General features: G+C 42.1%; 1 protein-coding gene and 2 non-coding genes across 3 annotated transcripts in view; all 3 read left to right on the forward strand.

Annotated features, from left to right (window-relative positions):
• Positions 1–20229: 20229 nt before the first annotated feature.
• LOC149281103 (small nucleolar RNA SNORA84) lies at positions 20230–20361 on the forward strand. Its single transcript, XR_016278077.1, has one exon. It is a non-coding gene; the product is annotated as a small nucleolar RNA SNORA84 (small nucleolar RNA).
• A 268-nt stretch (positions 20362–20629) lies between these two features.
• LOC149281104 (isoleucine--tRNA ligase, cytoplasmic-like) overlaps positions 20630–24187 on the forward strand; it is a 29084-nt gene continuing 25526 nt past the window's right edge. The window contains exon 1 of the mRNA XM_089499738.1: positions 20630–20748. Within this exon, the coding sequence (XP_089355864.1) occupies positions 20630–20748 (119 nt within the window). The remainder of the gene's footprint in view (positions 20749–24187) is intronic.
• LOC149281105 (small nucleolar RNA SNORA84) lies at positions 21901–22034 on the forward strand. The gene has a single exon (XR_016278080.1). It is a non-coding gene; the product is annotated as a small nucleolar RNA SNORA84 (small nucleolar RNA).

The raw sequence follows: 24187 nt of genomic DNA on the forward strand, positions 1-24187 counted from the left end.
TAACTCGTTCTTCTTCTTTATGCTGCAGGTAGGTTTTAATGACTTTGGCTGTATGCTTGAGGTTGTGTTCCTTCTGCAGAATAAATTTGGGGGCAATCAGATGCCTCCCTGATGGTATTGTGTAACAGATAAGTATCTGCCGGTACTTCTCAGCATTGAGGAGACCATTAATTCTGACCAAATCCCCGACTCCATTTGCATAAATGCAGCCCCAAACTTGCCAGGAACCTCACCCATGCTTCACTGTTACCTCCAAACACTCATTACTGTATCGCTTCTATCCTGCCTTTCGGTGAACAAACTGCCTTCTGCTACAGCCAGGTATGCAAGTGCACCTAGAAGAATTGATGCTGTTTTTAAATGGTAACAAATAAGGCTATTTTTTAAAGCATTCTTACTTTACAGCATTTTTACACTTCCCTAAAACCTTTACAGAGTACCATACATTCCTAACTTTAGCACAATGCATATCTTGTTCCTCCACTTTCTGCTCAAAAGCAGGCTTATAGACCCCTATCACTGCATGCACCTATTATGGAGGGCCAGTACCGTTTCTCCTGCAAGGATAGAGATGATCCTGCATAATGCATAAATCAATAGGGGAGAAATCTGCTTTGACTATACATTATACAGGGCCAGCAAAAATGTTCCTGTAGCAGACATTCATAAAGGGCTGCCTTTCATAATCAATAGTAATGTAAGGGAGCTGAAACCACAAAACTCTTGCCAGCTCTCCCATTAGTGAATAAACCCAAAATAATTAGCAGATTGTTTTACTACTGTGTTATCACCACACCTGGAAACTTCCAAAGGTAACTGGGAGTTGTTCCTTTCTGGGAGAGTGACTTAATGAAGATTTGGGGCTAGTCACACATGAGGTTGAAGCTAGCCACATGTGGGGCTGGTCTTAGAAATCGTTTAGTGTGAGGACAGCGGGCAGGGAGTAGCATGCCTTGCGCCCAATACTGCTCCTCTGTCCAGAAAAGAAGAAACTGAGGGAAGTAGGGTGTCATCAATTGTGGAGACATAAAAGAGATGTTACCACTACTAGATGGTTATCTAATACCTCATTCTACGGGACCCTTACTAGAGGTGGATTTTAACTTACAAAATGCACCATTGCTCCATGATAGATGCATGGCTACTGCCAAAAAGATTTACATAATTAGCATAACACACATCCATTCATACTGCCACTAGCCCCACATACAAAGGCAATCAAAAAGACAAGCACAAATGTCACTATCCATTAGCTGGCATTCATATTATTTGGTATAAATAAGAATCCGCGCCGACAATGCCAAATGCTGGCATTGTTCATCATCATTATTATTCTTGTTGTGTCTTGTCCTCAAGTCACCATGTAAAATGAGCTAACTGCAGCCAGTCAGATACTAATCTGTATAGTGTCCCAAACAATAACAATGTATAGGAAGAGTTAGAGGTCATGGAAAAGTGGGCACAAAACCAATGTTCCAGGATTCATTGCTGTGGTAATGATTTCTGAGATGTTAAAAACGTTAGAAATGACTTCTGCTCCTCCTCCCTTTTCTCATTGTTAACTTAAAAAAACTTGAAAAATAATTGAAGGGCAGTATATAGCTGCTGAATTTGATATTGTCATAGAACGGAGGGGGCTAACAGGTAATACACCAAGTCAACCACGTCCAACCATGAATAGCAAATGCATTAACAGCGCGCCAACAAGGCATAGTAGTTGTATGGTTTTATCATCAGGTGACTTCCAAATCAAACAAGACGGCAGGTCACGGTGCCCTTGAGCTGCACGCAACAGGGAGAGAAACAGGTATCTCCCACCATTTAAAAAATACAGTGGTCCTGTACATTGTGATGCTGTTGACACAGAAGACATGATCAACCATAAAGTAGAATTAGTGGGTACCAGGTCTGCAGTCTGTAAAACGATGCACATAGGACAGGGCAGGTCTACCAGGAGATGGGGTCCCGAGGCAAGTGTTGCACAAGGGTCCTGTGGTTTCTAGTTATGCCTCTGTGTTAAATTTTATGAATTAATGAAAAATAGTGTTTGATATTGTATAAATAAAGGAAGGATATTAAGGTGATAAGGTGAAATAAACGATGTGTATAGAGATGATGAGAAGTTATGTTAGGGAGCACAAACATGGAGGGGGTGATTCCTGATAATGTTTATCCTGTAAACCATTCACCATTTTTAGTAGCAATCCTCTTAACTCTCTCCAAAATGTCAATATCCTCCTGGAGATGGGGTTCCAGAACGTCTTAAGGGAGGTCTGGCCAGAGATCTCTCAATTGGCAGAACCACCTAACTCTGCTGCTCTACAGGTGGCCCTAGCTGCACAACCCAGCACCCCCTTTGCTGCAGCAGGACTACATCTCCCATAATGCTCAGCTAAGGGGCTGGCTGAGGAGGATGGAAGATGTAGTCCTGCAGCAGCTAGAGGGCCGCAGGTTGGACGCCCCTGCTTTATAGCACTGCCTGATTTGACAGAATGTAGGGGCTTCAACAATTCAGATCATCACATAAAAAGCTCTGAATACATTGGGACACAGTTTGCCTCAGATCTCATTTAGTATGATCTTCTGTTTTGGCTCAGCGCAGACAGGCTTAGGTGTTTCTGGTGGGCAGAGTAATGAATCTAGACAATAAATCATCTTTAGGTTTTTTTGTAAATACGTGGCCTTTACCAAACCAGTAAGAGCATTATTCAGCTATTGAAATCTGCAACCAAGTGAATGACAAGACATAAGAGGAACATGTTACAATCTGCAAGACTGATCCTTACTGTAAGGTAGGTAAGGTCTTGCACTTCGTTGCTGGGCGAGGATGTACTGTCCCAGCCCTAAAGAATCTAGCACCATTCAGAAATAGAGGCAGTGGCTCTGCTAGCTCATGTTTTTAGTTATTTGCTATAACGGGTAGGTTTGGGGAGATCAGTACAGGCCTAGTTGAGAACGCCACACAGGGCCGGACTGGGCATATCGGACCTGGCACCTTAAAGCCAATAAAATGATGTAACTAGCTGGCAGCCACAGGCTAAGGGATGGGAGGTACCACACAACTACACTAAATGTATTTGGGAGACACCATAGGGTACTGTCCTGCTGGACAAACCCAAATCCTCATGAGGCTGCAGCTTGCACAGCTGCTGCAGTAGCCCAACTAAATATAATCCACAAAGGGGAAAGTTGGGGGGGGGGGGGTTAGGCAAAATGACGATCATAAAATGTGTCTATTTACACCAGTAAATTAAACCGTATATTTGGTTTTATATACCGGTACTTAAGTATTCTCCTTAAGCCTAAAACACCGTATACAGAAACGTAGCTTTGCATTGATAAAAAACCTGATTTTATAGCCTTTTGTTACAACAAAACATCCTGGAGGCTGCCGTTGTCAGTCATGGGATATTCTGGGGCCGCTTTCCCTGCTCTGTCACCACACTAAGCTATTCTTTATGGCAATGCTAATGAAAAATGTTCCTCCATAGACTTTTATGAGTCAGAGCGTCTAGCTAGGTGATTAAGACTGAGCCATTCTATTGTTTATCACAGGGTGGTATGATAAGGAGGTGAATTAATGGATGTACTGGGAAGTACAAAATGTTTTGCTATATTGTTGAAAATGTTACAAAAAAACCATACATCATATAGTTTGATTAATCCATTATTTTACAAATTTATTTACATAATGGTGTGAAAAATACAAAAACAAACCTCAAGCATAAAAATAAAGTCTACTTTTGGCAAATTGTTTTCATTTTTTTCTTAAATCAATTTACATTGCCATAGCAGGCAACAAGAAGTCCACGGACGGACACTTTTGTCAGATGAATACATACATAATAAACAAAACAGACATAAAGTAGCAAAAAACAAATATGTACAAATTAAGACAATCCCTTAGAAAATACCAGCCTCCATCACTCCCCCACACTGCTAGCTGCTGAAAATGAAGTAGTCCTGAAAAATCGTTCTTGACATTTGCGGAAGTGAAATGGTTAATGTCACGGCTCCTTTAGTTTGTTGAGCGCAAGTGGCCAAATCATAATATCTCAGCCTCACCAAATTTAACATAGCTGCAACAGGTTGACTTTACGTAAAATGCAAAAATAATATGTACGAAAAAAAACAAATCTTATAAAACAATAAAGTCCATCGGCTGTACACCAAGTAGTAACTGACCACTTGCAGATAACCTTCTGTTACCTCAAAATTGAGCAACTTTTCTTTTAGAACCCTCCAGTTCTAATTTCTTAATGTAAATCTTTAAGTGATTCTGCTACAGAACTCATTAAAATCCCTTTCCATGAAGTTTTCACTCTCTATCACATCATCCTCCGACGGGTAATACTGCGAGCTGCACTCCCCACGGAGCTCCAGCATGGCCCCGCCCCCGCGGAGCAGACGCGGTGAATGGGTGGGTGTGGTTATGTTTTTTTCGCACCTCACCTGGCCCTTCTTCTCTGCTCCGCTCCTGAACGGGCTCCAGCACGACCGCGGGGAAGGTGAAAGAGGGGAGGAAGATGAGGAACAGCAGACCCCCGCCTCCAAAGTCTCTGGGGGTTCCAGTAATGCCCCGTGAGCGTTTTCAAGCACTCCAAGGTAGGAGTCCATGTCAAGCGGGTCCATCTCGCTGTCAGACCCCCCACTGCACTCGGTACCCACAGAATCAGAGCGCAGCTTTAACAGCTGGTACTTTTCGCTCATCAGGAACTGGTTGGTGTTTCGCGGGGCCCTCATTCCAGGGGCCCGTTTGCCCATCATATTCACTGGTCGCAGGCTAAGTGGCCGGGGTCGGGTGTAAGGTGCATACCCGTGTTTGCCTCTCTGGTTCCTCCCTGCCCCTCTTCTCTGCCATCGGGATCTACCTCCTATTGGTTCTTCTGGATCCCAGTCTAGCACGCGTGGCCCCCAAGGGCAGAGCACCCCGCGGCCACACATCATCAGCCCCCCTCTCCGTAACATCGGGCTGTCTCACACTGCCATTCTCACCCCTGCGAGGGGTGCTGCTCCGCTGAATGGAAATAGGTTCTTGGACGAGATGTATAGATCTTATACGTGTTTAATCAAAGTATATATGTATATACTGCTTATGCTAGTAACTGCCCTTATTTGATCGCTTTCTTCTCTACCTTTTTACGATCCTCTCCGTCTTTTTCTTTACCAGAGCCCCTGGGCGGTGCATTCCCCGGGGGACCGGCCTGGGGGGCAGCTTGGACAGGTAGATGATCGCCTTGGCGGTGGGAATCTTCGTTGGCTGGGCGCAGACGAGCTGTGAAAGTTGGGGCTGTAGGAGGCGTGTCACACACTCGTGTCACTACTGTCTGGGATGAGAACCAAGCGGGCTGCTCACACTTCAGCAAAGCTCACTGTACTCCTATCGAATAACTTGCCTCCCCCTCTACTTTTTCATTTATATGGCTTGTGGAATGGCCCAACTGCTCGCGTGTCTGCGGGGGTGGCCATCCTAATTCTAAAAAAAAAGTCATTTTGTATTATGTTAAATTTAGGACGATTTACTAGTGAATGTGATGTGATAATATCAGAAATCTATCTTTCAGTGTTAGATTTACGTTATACGGATCAGTCTGCATACATATACAACATCATTTTTGATCTCTTTCCCCTCTTCACTCTAGCAGTGAAGCAGACTTGTTGTTCTCGCCTTCGGCAAGCTACTCTATTCTCAGTCAGATTTTACGACAACGGCAAACATAGCATACTGTACAATTCATTAAGATACGCAAATGACGCAAACGTTACTCATAAATCCCAAACTGTACTAAGCATTTCCATTATAAGACTGAAGAGGGGGGGCACGGCAGTCTTAAATTAAATACATTTTTCACTGCATGTAAAATAAGACGTTTCCTCCGAACTGGCAGAGAGCGAGAGAACTATATACAATAGTTTACATGAATGCATACATTATTGTATATAACGTTAACAATGACACACGAGATGGTTGGTTCCGGGGCTGAAGGTTTATCATGCTTGGGGACTGTATGATTACTGGTGACAGGAGTGGGTGTGATGATGCGAACATGCGAAGGGGAAGGGATGGCCAGGACTCCATGTTGCTGAGCAATGTCATTTTGTGTTTACATACAGTGTATTTTCCAACCGTAAAACAAATGCATATGAGAAGAGCGAGGGCAGCAGCTGCACACACCACGAAAAGTAAATCATGTTAATGACTGTAAGCCTTTGAGTCCTATGCGATTCTAGGTAGAACTTATTTTGCATTTCGGAAGAGAAAGGGTTACAACTACGGTGGGGTGTTTACTGTTTCCATCGATGTTTTCATACGCATTTCCTGTTTTTAATTCGTGGGGTTTGATTCGGGAACTCAAGGGGTTAAGCCGCCCGTTTCACGGGCGTCTGGCACGCAAAAGGTGTATGCTGTCAGTGTCTGGTGCCGATTGTGCTTTGTGTCTCCGGCCGCTGAGCTCTCCAATGCGCCGGAGCTCTGCATGGGCGAATGCAGCCGCAGAAATGCATGCGGAATGCAATGAAATGCTGGGCGTACGAACCCGATCATCCCTATCCGCCGAATGTGGAGATCATTAACATGGGATGGATGCCAAATCCATACAACGACACGTGCATTTTTAGCGCAATCACCATAGCAACCACAACACCGTATCTGCGGTTTGCTCCAGTTGTGCTCTTACACAAACCCCACTATACTGTATTCATAAGACACATTACATGTACACCTATCACAATGTGCCCCATCTGTTGTCTTTCAAGGTCACAATGTGAGCCTTATTGCTGTTTTGCACTTACTTTCTAAACACTACCTGTGTTTGCATCTAAAGTATATATAGTAAAGTGACAATCATTGGACAACCCTGACCATTATATTCAGAGTGCCACAAAAGTATTGGAAATATACACAAAACCTCCCCTATATGTGTATATATATATATATCATATTAGGGTATCATCATTACCATCATCAGCTCATGAGACTGTAAGAGAGCTTTCCGAGTCCATACACTTATATAGTTTGTATATACTTATAATATATAGAAATACACTTTATATATCGTGCTTACTATATGGGATTGACTTAGAGATGTCCTTCTTTACAGACACCACAAACATTTTATGTTCACTATACTAAAAGAATCGATATGTCTCAAAATAAGGCATGATTCCTAAATATCATATTTCTGTCAAAATGGGCTTGGCTGCATTGAGAGGCAATTATAATGCATTGAGACCCTATGATTGTCTTAATATTGCTTTCAAATAGTATATGATTTCTGCTAAGCTCTTCAAGAAGAGTTGGCGACATTTATTCCATTCACAGTAATGCGGATGTTTAAACACAAGGAAGAATTATTATCTCTAATGCTTTTGTATGTGCATAGGTGCGTAATATGCTGTTAGCAGGGATAACTATCCGTTATTGCGACACTGATTTAACACACACACACAATTTAGCCTTCTAAAGTGATTCAATTTCACATTTATTTTTTATTTACTTTTTTGGACACAGGGGTGAAACATCACCAAGTCTGTAATAACCTTAGCAACTGAGAATTCATATATATATATATATATATATATATATTCACACACACACATATATATACATATATACATTTTAACAGCAACACTTTGCAACAAAAATGTTAACAATATTATTATTATTATTATTAATTGTTTTATATAGCGCCATCATATTCCATAGCGCCATGCAAACAGATTAAGCATGTCTAGGGCCTCAATGCTTTATTAGGCACCTTAGATGATAAAGAGGAGATATCTATATAATTGGGACACAAAAGTACCCATAAAATTAAATATATACTGTATAACTCTATAAATAATTTAATATCATCTAATAGCATATAATACTGTGTTGACGGCATTGATGCTGCTGTTGTTTTTCTCTGTAAGATACATGATAATGTTACTAAACGGATGGAATCAGCCATAATCGCATGATAACAGAGTCTGGATGTCGGCGTGTTAGTCATTTTATTGCAGCTAATATGGTTTTTGAAACTGTGCCAAATAAACTTTGTATTTACTAAGCAACATGGTTTCTGTCTATCTGTGTACACGATTTTACTACCAATTCTACTGTAAATCAGATTTTTATATTGAAATGTGTGCAGATGCTGAGTTGTAATTAAGAGTAATGTACATGTTGGCCAATAGGCTGCACAGAAAATCAATTTTTTTAAAACATATTTCTGATTTCTTTGCAAAAGACAAGTAGACTAGTGGAACTTCTCAGGATCGTGTGTATAGAGAGGGTCATTTGCTTCTCGGAACACCCCACTTCTCCGATAAAAGCTTTGTTTGAATAGGACAGTTAGGGATTCTTCCCACGCAATGCCTGCACAGGCCCTGGCACGTGGCTTCATATTGCAGCCCCATATTGGGGGCTAAAACTGGTCCTGGCAGTTTAAGGTCAGGGGTGGATAACATGACATATGTGTAGTAGGGTGACCACATCAGCCATGTTTTCTTGGACACATATCACTTACATATTGCTGACCAGGCCAGATAAAATGCTGCCCTGTAGTATGGGGGATGTATAACTGACTAATTGGTTCCTTTCCATAAGTCTGTACATCCCACATACAACAGGGCAGCATTTTATCTGGGCTGGTCAGCAGCATGTAAAAATTATATGTGTCCTGGCAAACATGGCCGATGTGGTCACCCTACTGTGTCGCCGGCAGCTGGATTTACACATCCGCATTATATAAGCAGAGGATCTGACAGTGTAGTAGGCACAGGATACCCAGACTTTCTGCTTGGAATTCTAAGACTGTTCCATCAGAAGAACTCGTTGCAGCTCTTATCGTTCTGCCAGCATGTGTGTGTCATCATAAATCACATTTACATTCTATCTTTTGGCCATAGCAACAGTGTATAATATGCTGCAAAGAAAATCTAATTTTAACACAAATATTTACTAAAAACAAAAAGGCCTACATTCCTTCTGTATGCAAACGACTGCCAGAATTAACACACTTTCTGTCTCTCTCTCTCATACATACAAAGCAAACAGACCGGTGCTTGAAACAGGCCAGTTGACATCATCAATGTGATCAGAAATTACATATTGTGCTTACAGTGTAGGAAATGTCTAAGGTGTTTAATAACCTAGATTTAGTATGATCTGTATTCAAGTGCCAAGTGATTTTTGTGGTCTTTACTCATTTCTGATTAGATTTACTGTGAATAAATAAATATATAACATGTAAAATAAACGTGTGATGAATTTCCCATGATGCTGCATTTTTTCCAATGAATACAGCAGATCTCACTCAGAAGTGCTGAGTGACATCATGGTTCGATAAGACAGCCTCACCCTGGTATTCTGTTATCTGCTGATTTACACGCTAGAAGGGCGGGAGAAGATTGCTGCGAGTTCTCCAGGGGTCCTAGGGGTTACCAGATCACACAGCGGGCTCAGTAGACCTACATTTCTTGCTGATTACCTGTTGAGCTCCATTATTGGATCTCAACTACCCAGAGAGAAAAAGGATTAGGTGCTGTCACATGAAGGGGGTGGGGGTCAACATGGCAGAACATAGTCATATGGTATATTAACTAGAGTGAACTCTTACGGTACTTTGAATATGAGGTATAATGACTGTGATCACCATGATTAAAATGTAGACACATAAAATCAAACCAATACTAGTGTAAATAATACAGGCGTCACAACACCAGAACCCAGGAGAACACGCTACAGGAGTTATTTAACCTACTGAAGGGTTGGGACTTAGGGTAGGAGACCCAATAGTGTTGAGATTCAGGTAGAGGCAAATAACCTGCCGGACGGCTGGAGACTTCTATATAGGAGATGCCACAGGTAGATGCTCAGGACATGTACCCCAGGGTGGCAGGTCAGGTACACACAGTACAGGTAATCAGCCAAAGCCGGGTTTCGATACACTAAGCGGGTAGTAAGACGTAACTAAAGTCAGTACACAGAGCAGGTCGTCAGAAGAAAGGTAAGGTACACAGGCTAGGCTGAGTGCAGTCAGACAGGCCAGAAGTGAAACACGGCTTCAGGATACAGGATATATAGCACACTAAGGTACTTCTGTATACCAGTTCCAGGTTTTTAAATCCGGAACACACCTAGATATGTGGCCTGTGGCTTGAGTGTGTCATCAGCTTTCCATATGCTGATGAGCTCAGATCTCCTTAACTGGCCCATTGAGTAAACAGTCCACCAGCAAGCCTGATCGCCTAATGGGGTAACTGGCCTCCCTAAAAATACCACTCTAGGCTTTGACCAGATTGTGCGATTGACAAGCACTATTACCAATAGGCATTTTCCCAGTGTACCCGATTGCCAATCTGGGCCTGTTCCTGTAAATCAAAGGAATAAAAACCTTATAATTTATTGTTTATCCTTATGTTTCCTGGATAATTTTAGAGACTCAAGCAGAGAACAATAGACTTATTAGTTATAAAATGTATTTCTGAATTTTAATATGAATGCATTACTTTCGGTAAATATTTATTGGTAGTTCTTTAGCATGAGCATGTGACACAAATGGTCAAAAGGAATCCATTGTGTGCCCTATTGATAAAACAGCCGGATTAATCCGGTCCTCAGCAGAGAGGTCCCCTCCCCAGTGAAGAAAGTTGCAGTGTTGCTGTTTACTTCTCTTTGTCTTTTGAACTTTAGCATTAAGTATGTGGATTTTCATTGTCAGTGTCATCCTGCCATTGTTCTGCAATTAAAAAAGAATGGCTTGGTTTAAACCCACTAATTTAATCATTAGAGATTAGAACATCTTAATTTGTTTTCTATCTTTTGGGGAACAGGATTCAAGTCTAATTTTCATCCTAATTCCCAATATGGTGCGTCTCTATGCTAAAGGCACTGGTTATGTTTGTCTATGATATTTCTGTAAACTCCTACCTGCAACGTGAAGAGCTTCAGTATCTAACCACATAAAATGTAATTACGTTTAGCCTCCGTGTTTATCAACAATTGTCATTTTATATTATTATTTATTATATAGCACCATCATATAGTGGAGCGCTGTACAATCAGAAACCAAAACATAGCAAGTAGTGCATCACATAACAATTTGGATTCAGAAAAAAGTGAGGCCCGGTAATATGCATCCCAAACCATTTGGATAATAATATAAACTCATATTTGTCAAAATGACTGGACAGAAAGTCCTTAAAAGGAGCATGAAAGGGTTCAGAGAGGGTTTAAATGCTATCTTAAGTCATGTAGATAAACCAGAGGCTTAATGTATACATGCAAGTAAAACAAGTGGCCAAAAATGTCCAAATCGTGGCAGCTCAGGGGGTAATATACCCCATGCTTCCCTTTGCTTCCTGGACTGACCATCTGGCATACTGGGCAAATGCCCAATGGGCTGCTGGCTGACAACACAACATACTAACCCTGAACTGATGCTCCAGCTAGATTAACATAAAAATGGGACACACAGCCTGTCACATCCAGGGCTGGTTTGTTATTCCCAGTCTGGCCCTGATACCTTTAGTGTATTCCTTTATTTTTGTGTTTTATGCTCTTAGCCTTTTTAGCTTTTCTATCTATCTAGTGTGCCACTCTCTCTCCTGTGTGATTTATACCTAAATTCATGTTCTAGCATTAGGAAAACATTTGGCCACACTAGAAGGTTTCTCAATGCATGAGCAAAGTTTTCTGTTGGTGGTAGTTATTTTGTTATTATTAAGTAGTGTACCCAGCTGGGGCGGACTGCCCTGAGGGGTGATGGTGCGATCTGGACTGGTCCACTTGCAGAGGTAGGAGCATAGTTGGGTCACGTTGCCATACAGCAAAAGCGTCACCACCTGCGCAGTGTGTGATCAGCCATAAGGAAGAGGTCCTGCCAAGTTAAGGGTGTGATGGGTGTGATAGAGGAATGAGGTGTGACAAAGTGACTATTTTTTTGTGTTTCATTGTTTGTATGTGTAAGTGTATTGTGTGTGTTTGTTAGTGTGAGTGTAATTGTTATAGTGAGTGTGGGTGTTAGTGTGTATGTTACAAAGGACCTGGGGGCAACTCAGCTGTACCTGCCAGTAAGTGCCAACCTTTCCTAGCAATGTGTGTTAAGTAGGTAGTTATTACTACATAGAGTTCTGGCTTTTCCACTGTAACTACTCAGCAACAAATTCACTGCTTGCTACACTTCAGTATCTACTTTCCCAGCCAGACTTCACAGGGAGGAATTAGCCTGTCCTGACACCGTGTATTGTCTAAAATAAAGCTGTGTTTTTCAACATTATGCAGCTTGGATGTGGGTGTCAGATGTAAGTTGTGGCATCCATATTTAAACAATTATGTTGCACACTATGCTGTGTGTGATGTAGTTGATACAATGTTTTTGATCTTCAGGGGGCTTCCAGGTTGTGATGACTAGCACAAGTAGAAGATGACCATGGGCAGGTGAGATTTCATGTGAAACATAAAGGTAAGTGAGAAAATTAATATATATAGGCTTTAGAAAAATCACCTACATGCTTAACTCCCCTTTAAACCTGTTCAGGTTCCTTGGCACCATGTAGCTACTGACAAGTGAAAGTAAAATTCCACTCTTGTAACTGTTTTACTCATACTTGGCAGTGGAGGTAACTGCAACTGTAAAGCTCCAATGTACTTATCACAGTGCATAGTTTGTTCAGCTGGCCTGTCTGCTTTTTTTCCACATCAGCAGGAATTTACATGAGATCTGCTGATTTTCAGTTCAGGCTGCTACATCATGCATGTAGTCTCCTTGCCTGGCTTTGCATGTCTTTCTAGTATACAACGCCTTCTCTACATGCTGTTTAGACCTGTCAAAATGCCGTGTCCTGTTTTGGAAACCTTTGTTTGAGAAAGTGATTTAGAAATAATTCAAAGGACAGCTACTAAAATGGTACATTGTCTTACTAACAAAAAAATGGACGCAAACTGGAAAGAGACAACTGATGGCAGGAGAGATGTTACTGTACTCCGCACATGAAGAGAGTGCTGCACCCCACATGCACAGGGAGTTGGCTTCATGTTGTCTAAGCAGGATCAGAAAGAACTGATTAGATGTGAGGCACAGAACACTAGGATCGTCATATTCTTCAGAACCAAGATCATGGTTAACCTTGTCCAGTGCTACGCTCCATCCAATGACAATGAAAAGGAAAATAAAGAAAACGGTTCCAACAGACTTTTTCAGACAAAGACAGGCCCGGACTGGCCATCGGGCACACCGCGCATTTGGAGCTGCAGCTCCAGGCCCCTACCTTAAAATAGGCTCAGTCAGGAACGGACTGACTGGGCCTATACGGCCGCATTAACGCAGGGCATAAGGGGCACCTGCCCCTTAAGCCCGCAACAACTGCGACCGGGTCCGCCACTCTAGGGGGCCGGCCTTAGGGGTGCGCAGCCACACAGGGCTTAGATTAAAACATTTTTTTTTTTGTTTACTTTTTTAACATGGAGGATGTTAAATAAAGTTAAAAAAAAACAAAAAAACCCCCCGATGTTTTAATTTAAGCCCTGTGCGGCCGCGCACCCCTAAGGCCGGCCCTGGTGGGGGCTGCCCGGCCCCCTAGAGTGGCGGACCCGGTCGCAGTTGCTGCTTACTCCGGCAACAAGGTAAGTAGGATAAGGGAAGGGGGTGCAGTGAGAAGGGGGAGAGAGGTTAGATAGAAAGGGGTAGAGGGGATAGATAGTGAGAGGGGGTACATATTGAGAAATGGGGAAGGGGGTACATAGTGATAAGGGGGAACATAGTTAGAAGGGGCAGATAAGAAGGGGATGGGGAGAGGGGGTAGTGTGAATGCGTACCAGAATGAATGAATAAATGTGTGGATGAACTGTGTGAATGCGTATGAGAATTAATGAATTCATGTGTGGATGAATTGCTTGAATGATTTGTGAGACTGCATTAATGAATATGTGTTTGTGTCTATCATGAATGTTTAAGTGATTTGGGGAAATGCAAAGATGGTACATGAAGGGTGGGCTTTAACAATAAATAAATAAATAAAAATGGGCTGCTCAGTCTTAAATGCCCGGGCCTATTTTTTGTCCCAGTCCGGGCCTGGACAAAGATGTCACCACTCTTATGACTTCAACCCTAAGACTGAGCCCGACAACACAGGACACAAACAAGTTATGGAGACCCTTACACTGGGAGAGATGAGTGAAAACGGAGAGAGATGTGCGGACCAGTGTGGTCACTGGAGGCAGCATCTTTGCTCACAAGTGGATCCACAAGAGTACTGAGTATCCCATTGGTATACTCACACAGCCAACTACACACGGATTAAGATCACTCATTAACATTTAGATAATTATCTCACCTAGAGCTACCATCCAACATTAAACATTTTTTTAAAAATATTTTTATCTATTATCGACAGGGGATGTCTACAGCATAAACTTAGACAAGGGAAAAAGAGAAAAAGGCAAACATGTACTCCAAAAATAACTAGGCATCAAAACAGGTAACTTATGTTAAATATGATGACCTTTATCAATGCTGCAATGCCAACTAGAACGCATGTATGCCCTTGGTATGATAACGCACTTTTATGATGATTCCTCAAATCTTCCAGACATTTCTCCATCAGTTTTCCTCAAATATTTTGATTATTGAAAAACTGTCACAACTTACTCCTCTGAAGAAGCCAGTATTGGCAAAATGCATCAAGTCCTGGACAACAAAACTTGATGGTGTCAGACATAAGCGATTTGTCATATCTTTTAACAAACATTGTATAAATTTTAATTTTTTGGCTTTTTATTATGAAATGTATTTTTAAAAATGAAATATTACATGTATTGTTCTTATACCTCAACTATCCAGAGTTAATATTAGCGCTTACCCCAACACAATACTATTGTACTTGGGTTTTACCAGACAGCGCAACAGAGAACCAGATTGTGTCTGCATTAGCATGAAGGTCAGAAGACCCATGCAGGTGGTGGCCAGATTAAAGCTGAAGTTGAAGAAGAACTGGATAGACCTGTCAGACAGAAGAGCAAAGTACAACATCAGCTTTCTGAAGCACTTCAAGAACAAAGAAAACTTTGGACTGACAACGAAGAACAGGTTTGCAGCACTATAGGAGCTGTTCGAGGATTAAAGTACCCTCAAGAGCTGGCAGAAAATGAAAGGGACACTTGGATCATCATTCCAAGAAGTGCTCAGACTCAAGAAACACCTACAGAAAGAGTGGGTCACAGCAGAGACCTTGACCAAGATAGCAAACAGAAAGAAGAAGGTAGCACCCAACAATAGTAGGACTAAAGCAGCAAATGCCAAAACCAAAGAAGATTATGCTGAGGCCCATTAGGACAGGAGACACTATACGGACTAGCAGCAGAAGCAGAGCAGCCAGCATACAGCGGCAACACGAAACAGCTGTGCAATACCACCATGAGACTGTCTACAGTCCTGGGTGGAGGACTTTGAGGAACCCCTATCAAATCCACCAGATATCAACCCAACCAACCAACCAAGGACCTAACAATCCACTGCAACAAACCTGTGACGGCACAGGGTTAATTGGTGCCGTCTTGGTGTTGGTTATTGGTTGTGATTGCTGTATTTTCTCAAATATATGTTGTTCATGCTTTGTTCTCTCTCACGTTCTACCCTGTCTATGTTTCACAGGCCCTGCCTAAAGACTTTTGTAGCCCAGACACCATCGACCCGATCAGATTATGGAAATAACCAATGGGTGGTGGGGTATGGACCAGGGGTGGCTCGGAGAGTTCCCAGTCGCTGGGACTGCCCTGAGAGCGGAGATCAGCCGGCGCGGTTATCGTACGCATGCCGGCTTTCTCGCGGTTCGTCCCAGAGGAAACTGCTTTGAACTGCTGCCGTTCGGGGTCTCCTTGACCGATTGCGTCTGGGATCCCAGAAGGAAGCAACCGAGAACCGACGGGGGTGACCCGTCACAAAGCCAACCAGAGATGACATCAAGAAAGCCATCACCCTGATGAACTGGAAGGAGGTATCCTCATCAAGATCCCCAAGAAAGAGGACCTCAGCAATTGTTCCAACTACAGAGGAGTCATACTCCTGCTGGTGCCAGCAAAGGTCTTCCTAGAGAGAATGAAGGACTTTGTCTGGATTGAGAGACCCTCTGGAAGCTCTTTCAACACTACGGGATCCCAGCCAAGTTTGTCACTCTTATCAAGCTCACAGATTGCTTTTTGGTGCGAAATGGAGTCAGACACAGATGCTTGTTGTAACCCTTTCTCCTATTTCCGCCATTGATTGATTTATGAAGAGATCCACCAGTGAGCACAGAAACAGAATACAGTAGATGTTGTAGATCCAGCTCTATGACCTGGACTTTGCCAATGACCTTGTACTCCTTTCGCACAGAAAACTGCAAATGCAAGAGAAGACCAACATAGTGGTAGTCACATCATCACAGGTTGGTCTCCACATCTACAAAGACAAAGATCCTCAAGATAATTTCCATCGCCAATGACCCAGTCACACTGAATAGAAGCCCATTGGAAGAAGTGCAGTCCTTCGTCTACCAGAATCATCGACCAGCAGGGTGGCACTGATGTACACATCAAGGATTGGCAAAGAGAGTGGCCTTCTTACAGCCCAAGAAGATCTGGAGCCCCAGAGAGCGGTCTTTGGCAACAAGAATTCAACTTTCCAACTAAGGTGAAGTCAGTCCTTGCATGGAGTAACCAAAACAAGAATCAGGATGGTCCAGACCTTCATCAACAGCTCCAACTGAAGGATTCTCCAGATCTTTGGGAGAGGACTTTCCAACTCCCAGCAGAAGAAATCAGGAAAAGAAGATGGGGCTGGATAGGGTACACTCTACTCAAGCAGCCAACCAACATCACCAGACATTCACTGAGGTTGAACCCTCACGGCAAGCTGAAAAGAAGCCATCCAAGAAACATCTGGTGCAACCTTGAGGCTAACACCCAAAAATATGTGCTACACCCAGAACCAGCTAGAAACAATCACCCAGGATAAAGGACTCTGGAGATCTGTAGTTGGGGTCCCATACCCAGGCAGGGGTGACGTGCATAAGAAAGTGGACCAAAGAGGCATTCCCGCCTCCCTTCGGAGGGAGCTGTTGATGAAGGTCTGGACTGTCCTGATTGTTTTTTTGGTTGCTCCATGAGTTCCATGCAAGGACTGACTTCACAGGGTCAAGGCTGGGACCAAAAATAGACCTTTAGATTTTAAAACAGTAGCCTTAAAATAAACATTTACATGCAACTGAAAAAATGGTCCAGGTCCTATAACAGCAACAGGGATTACCGGTCCATATTCCCTTTTGATTCTTTCTAATGTTATTCTTGTGCTGCTTTAAAGTCCATGGTGCTGAGATATTATTTAATATTCCATACTTAACCTATCTTAACTTTTCGCTGGTTATCAGACAGAAAGCCTAAATACAGCCCAATGTTTCCTTTCTGATATTTAATACCAATCTTCACATGTTGTCAGTGTCTCTGCCATATACATAACTATCTCCCAATTTTCTGTGCCGTCAGCAATCTTTAAAACCTGTTTTGTTTTCCAGGCCTGTTGTATCTTGTTGAATGAAGGACCAAAACATGCTGGATTTTGTCTACAGGCTCTGTTACAGCGTTGCATTGTGTAGAGGTGTAGCTTGGTGCAAATTATTAGGAGGAGTGGCACTTTATCATGTTATTGTTTTCCCGGGTGACCGGAATTAAGCGACCTACCGTATGGGCACACATTTATTTATTCAAGCAGGTATATAATAGTGGATTTTACACAACAAAGTGTTTTTGGATTGAGATGCAACTATATTTGGACATCTTAAGTAAATTCTGCAGTGAGCTCTCAGTGAGTTGGCCCTTTGGAGACTTGCTCAGATCTTTACAGGGTTCAGTAAGTTGAGATGCTACAGACTTCAAACAGACACTGCTTTGTAGCTCAACTCAGGAGACTAGTCTGCGACAATGACTACAAAACCTTAGATTCCTGAGCAGTAGTTATAGGTGGTCTATAAATTAAAGGGAGTTGACAGAAGAGTTTGCAAGCGATACTTTCACCTCATCAGCTTCACAATACATTTTGGAGGTTCAACCACAGTGAGCTTTAGCAGTGATAGGAGCTTGGCTGACTCTCTATAATATGTGGTTAAATTGGTGCGATAGCTCCTAAGTCTCTGTACACATTGAATCATTAACTCTTTTATAATGAATACAACTTTCTTGCAAACCCTTCCTTGTAGTGAATAAACCATTTAGAGTTGGACTAGTATTGGCCACAGAGGATGTCCTTGGTCATGATTTTGGGCTCAGTCCTACCACACCATCAGCAGCCCGGAGACACGTTGAACATATTAATAGCGCCTTGTGTGGGAATCATAGGGAGTTATTAGTTTGATGGGATGGTCATCACAATTTACATTGAAATGCATCATGCACTTAAGCTGTAAAATACTACTTTTGTGGCTGTCTGTAGTGTTTCCATACCATTGCAAGCCTTTGAATATTGTTCACCACAACATAGGATCACATTCTATTTGGTTCGCACTACGCGATTTCTCTGTTATGCAGGCTTTTGGGTTGATCAGATAACAGTTACACAATTACTGTGGCAGGGTGATCTGTAACGGATGCAGCATTTAGTGCCCACATCCTTCCTTTTTCTGACATTGTAGTTGCCGTAGGCTAGTGTCAAAGAACACGTCACAGGCCCACACGAAAGTGACACCCACAAAATAGGCCAGGCATTGGCAAATAGTTTCGTGTTGCTAGGAGACACTGTATCCAATCGTAGCATAGTTCTCATGGGTGCTGAGAAAGTAAAGTTCTGATTGGACATCATCGACACGTCCTTCTCCGGCTTCTACCGTCGCTTCCTTTTCCGCTCATGCTTTCTTCCCGTTGCATCATATTTTCATTCACCGGCGCATAGTGTGTTCGTGATACCGGGTTGGAGAGTTGAAAGCTGGGACAGAGAAGCAGGGCGGGTGAGAGGAAAGAAAAGAAACTATGTTTGTAAAGGAGTGGGAAATAAACTAAGTGTAAAGGAATGTCAGAACCCTAGAGCAACACGGAAGAAGGCAGCGCATGGTTATAAGCGTCAGATACCCTATTCCTTGTAATACGGACCTGGCTCTTAAGTACTTGGCCCTATTGTACATAAACCCCTGTTCTTCTTGTGCAAAATGTATTTTAGTTGACAAGCCTTTCATTTACAGATTGTATTCGCATAAATGCCTGATATACATGGGACCGGTTAGATTTTATTTACAAAGAAGGGTTTAAGAGCAGACACCCCCCCCCTCCAATGCAACATAGGGTTTCTAAGGATGCTGTGGATATTATTATAAAACAGCAGTTACTGGCATCCTTTGTGGTTTAATGCAACGTTTTGTCATTTGGTTTCTTGTTTTGCTGGGATAATGTATAAAAAGTGATTCATGTGCAAAATGTAAGAAATGGGCTAATCAATCAGTGGAATCTTCTTGGTGATTTTACTCTTTGGTCCGTTGCTATGGTAATAAGATCACTTTTAACGCTTTACACCAGAATCACTTTTTGTGCATGACCGTCACAAAATATGTTGTCAGTTTGGAATAATCTTTGTACTGTTGAAGTATATGTGTTGGGTTTTTTTCTAATGATCCTTCTGGGAAGGACAGGTTTAAGAATCTAAGCAGACATCTCTTGTTCCATACAAGTAATTAGACAGAATTGACATATATGTCTTTTGGAACATGAAACACGTAATGTTTGGAGTCCCAAGAAACTACACACAAGTGCGCAAGAGAACATACAGTATGTGTGCCCAAAGCATGCAAGATGGTCATGTTCTGCGTTGGAAACTTAAGATCCTCCGGTTCGTTTTTGGCTTAGAAATGCACACATAATGGAATTTCTATGTAAGCATTGTATATGTGATTGCCCCATGGATCAGTTTGCTGGCCCAAATAGGCAGCTTCAACCCCGTCAAGACAAAGCCTCCTGAACAAGCAAAAAACCTTAAATACCAAATCCCCCAAGTTGATTCTGAGTGATTTTGTATAAAATTACCATCTTGAGGTTCTAAGACACAGACAATAGAGTGTTATATTACATAAGGTTTGGGTCTAAATAGTATTTTGGTGTCCATCCCAATGTATTTGATCAGTTACCTGTTGCATAAGCTATACTATACAAGTTTGTCTGGAATGCCACAATATTTTCCCAGCTTGTTGTAAGAAGTACATCGTAACGTGAATGAACTTATCGCTCAATAGGCCCTGTGGTTACTGGAGTCTGTGATTTCTATACAGAACTGCAGTTAAAAAAGGGCCAATATAAATACTGTGATTTTATGCATGGTGGTTGAGTTTCCTTTCAACCCCCATAGCCCGGTCACAGTAACAGATCATTACTGACAGTATATATGTATGTATATATATATATATATATATATATATATATATATATATATATATATATATACATATATATATACTAACTGTAGCAATCTCACAGTCCACATTTTTCACATGAACAGTAAAGCTTCTTCACATAAATTCAAATAGGTTCTTTTTATAAATAAATACATCACCACTTTTATAGTACATTGATTCACACTTTATTATAAGTAGACGTTTAATCTTACTTTAGAACCTTTTTTATGTAGGTTCCATAATGTCTCAGCAAGTGCCCGAGAACATCAACTTTCCTTCAGAGGAGGAGAAGATTTTAGAGTTGTGGAAATCCCTCGACTGTTTCCAAGAATGTATCAAGCAGTCCAAGAATAGACCCAGGTAAGGCTTAGTCTGGTGCATTACATTATATTTATATAGCGCCAGCGGATTCCATAGCGCTTTACAATCAGTCAGTAGGATGCAGTAAAAATCACAAACAATACCAAACTGGTACAAAAGCAGAGGAGCTTACAATCTAGTCGATTGAGGGGAAAGTGAAACCGTAAGAGAGGACTGATTGCTGGCTAAGAGCGTTTGGAGGAAAAGGTTGTATGCTTCTCGAAAGAGGTGGTTTTTCAGAGAGCTTTTGGAATTTGCATGCGAGGATGAGAATCGTGCAAACCGGGAAAGGTTATCGCAGAGAAGGGGTGCAGCACGGGTGAAATCCTGGATGCGGGCGTGGGAAGAGGTAGAAGAAAGACGAAGGTCATGAGAGGGGTAGGGGTAGAGATATACTTGGGTGCAGAGTTGTTAAGGACTCTGTAGGTCAGGGCAGGCAAATTAATTTGACTCTGAAGGGTATGGGGAGCCAGCGGACGCAGATGAGGAACTGTGACAGAGAAGGATTAGTCTACTGAATTGATGAGGACTGATTGGGAGGGTGAAAGGAGGGAGAGACCGGTTAGTTGCAATAGTCCAGGCGGGATATTGCAAGGGAGTGGATTAGTATTTTGGTCGGTTTTTTTTTTTTTTTGGTTTTTTTTTTGCCTCTTGTGCATCTTTTCTTCATTTAACAAAAATAATAGAGAGTTGCGTGGGAGAAGCTCTGGCTGATAAGTTCACTCTTTTTGTTTCATTGACTAGCAACTTTAGCTTCTGTCATAGCATTCTAGGTCTTAACAGTTTGCCTTTTTTGGTCCGGATACTAGTAACTTTTGGCTAAATTAGCATATTAAAGAGCTTCATGAATATCAAGTATTTGCACTGAGACAAAGAAGTTACACGCGCACAGTGATATAGAACAGGCTTTCTTAGCCAAGCAGCACATAGACCAAGGGTGTCCAACCTGCAGCCCTCCAGCTGCTGCAGGACTACATATCCCATACTCCTCTGCCAGCCCCTTAGCTGAAAGAGCAATATGGGAGACGTAGTCCTGCAGCAGCCGTAGGGCCGCAGGTTGGACACAGACCTTTTTGTAGTGTGGTAAAAATATGCAGACTAATGAAAGGTGTTCTCAGATTTCATGGGGGGGGGGTCATAACCATTTGGACTGCCCTGTGGTAACTGGTCCTGGCATTCCCATACAGTGCACTGGTTCTGTAGTAGGGCAGAAAGAAATGCTGTGATGATTTGCATGGGGACTGCCTTTATTTAGTAGTACCCATAGCCCGGTTGCAGTAACATATGTTGCGCATATATGTTTATATTTAGCTTTTGACAATATGCAAAGTGAGTGAGCAGAAGAAAAATCAAATCAATGTTTGCCTTTGAAACAGCATCAGATTGTAGGCTAGTTTGAGCAGGGCCCTCTTCACTTATTGTTTCGAAGTCAAATTCTTGTTATAAGCTACTTTAGTCCTGTCTACCCATTGTACAGTGCTATGGAATATGATGATATATAAAGCACTAAATAATAATTCTTCTAGGTACGCTTGCACAAAGTCAGGGTTTTTATATATACCGTATTTGCTTGATTATAAGACGAGGTTTATACCCCTCGTCTTATAATCAGGGTCGTCTTATAATCAGACCTCAAATAGGTCTGACTATGAGACGACTAAGATCCAGATCCCCGCACCGCTGCAGGGGACCTGGATCCTCCTGCTGCTAGCCACGCCTCCTTCCGGCTGCAGCGTAAGTGCGTGGGATCCACACGCTGCCCCGGCTTCATGACAGGGAAGTCAGAAGCACCGGTAAGTTTGGAGGAGGGAGGGGGAGAGATTGTTAAATGGGGGGCATAAGGCATTTCTGGAGGCAGAGTGCTCTGTGAAATGTCTTTTAACCCCCTTAATGCCACTCTGCCTCCAGAAATGCCTTTTTAACCCTCTATACGCCACTCTGCCTCCTGAATGCCTTAAACCTCCCTATATGCCACTCTTTCCCATAATATGCCTTTTAACCCTCTAAATGCCAGAGTGGCATATAGGGGTATAAGGCATTTCTGGAGGCAGAGTGGCACATAGGTGGTCAAAAGGCATATTATGGGGCACAGTGGCATATAGGGTTAATAGGCATATCATGGGGCACAGTGGCATATAGGGGGTATAAGGCATTTCTGGGGCAGATGTGCATAACTGGGGGGCAGGTTGGAAAATAGAAGGAAATAAAACCAAAATATTTTTCTAAATCATAGCTTTTATTAAAAAAAAAAAAAATTGTTTCGATGAATTAACATTTACTGGTAAAACCTTTTTCCTATAGGGTCGTCTTATATTCAGGCTTTTTCTTTTTTTCCTAAATTAATATTCAGATTTGGGGGGTCGTCTTATAATCGAGCAAATACGGTATATATATATATATGTTAGGTGCTTGATTAACCCCTTAACTACAGAGCTTATTTACTGTACCCACACAATCTATATATTGGTTTTTTGTTTTCAGGACAAAAGGGCATTTTCAATTGTTTAGATCATATCTATTTTACTGTAACTAATAATAATAATAAAAAAAAATATATAAATATGGTGAAAAATCTTTCACTCATCCACAAAAGCTAATGAAACAACCTGCTAAATATAGTCTACTTGTCCTGAGTTTAGAAATACCCAGTGCTTTTATGTTTTTTTTTTGCAAGTTTCTCTTTCAACTGGCGTTTTTAAACAACCCTAGGGGCAATCAGAAAGAGCCCCTGAAATTTTTTTTGTGTGGCTTAGTGCCTTTATGTCGGCGTTTTAGCTCCCGGCCACTGCCATATTTGAAAGGCATATACAGCCTTTCAGTATGGTGAATACAATCGCTCCTAGGAGCGGTCAAAGCAGGCCCTTACATTTTTTGTGGTGCTGAATGGCTCTCTGTAGACGCATTGCAGAAACACCAGCTGACATTTAACCCCACAACATGCCAGGCAACGTCGATTCTCATTAAAGGGAGGCATTTCGGTCATGTGTCTGGCACATCAATTGTTGTCAAGGGCTTAAACAATTAAATCAACAAGGTGCCAACGATAATCAATTTAATGTGTAGAGTTACACACAATCATTAACTGTAACAGAGACCGCTATGTAAGAGGAATAAAGCCAGGTGAGGAACAGCCAAACTCACAAAATGAGGTTGCTGAAGTCAAAAGTTATACACCATGGAGAGATTGAGCCCTTTGCATCAGCAAGATTTCCCCTCTGAATCGGATGATATCCAGCAGTGCCATCAGCTTAGCATTGGCAGAAAACAGTGGGACCCATCTACTGTCTGGAGAAGCCCGATCAGAAGTGGTCTTCATGGAAGACTGGTGACCAAGAAGCTATACCTCAGATGAAACAAAGCCAAGCAACTCAACTATTCACAAAACCACAGGAACCGGGGTGTTTTGGGACCCAATTGTTTTCTGTAATGTGTCAGCAAC

Source organism: Sceloporus occidentalis, unplaced genomic scaffold, assembly GCF_023333645.1.
Source record: "Sceloporus occidentalis isolate IW3139 unplaced genomic scaffold, rSceOcc1.0.p SCAF_139, whole genome shotgun sequence".
Taxonomy (NCBI): domain Eukaryota; kingdom Metazoa; phylum Chordata; class Lepidosauria; order Squamata; family Phrynosomatidae; genus Sceloporus; species Sceloporus occidentalis.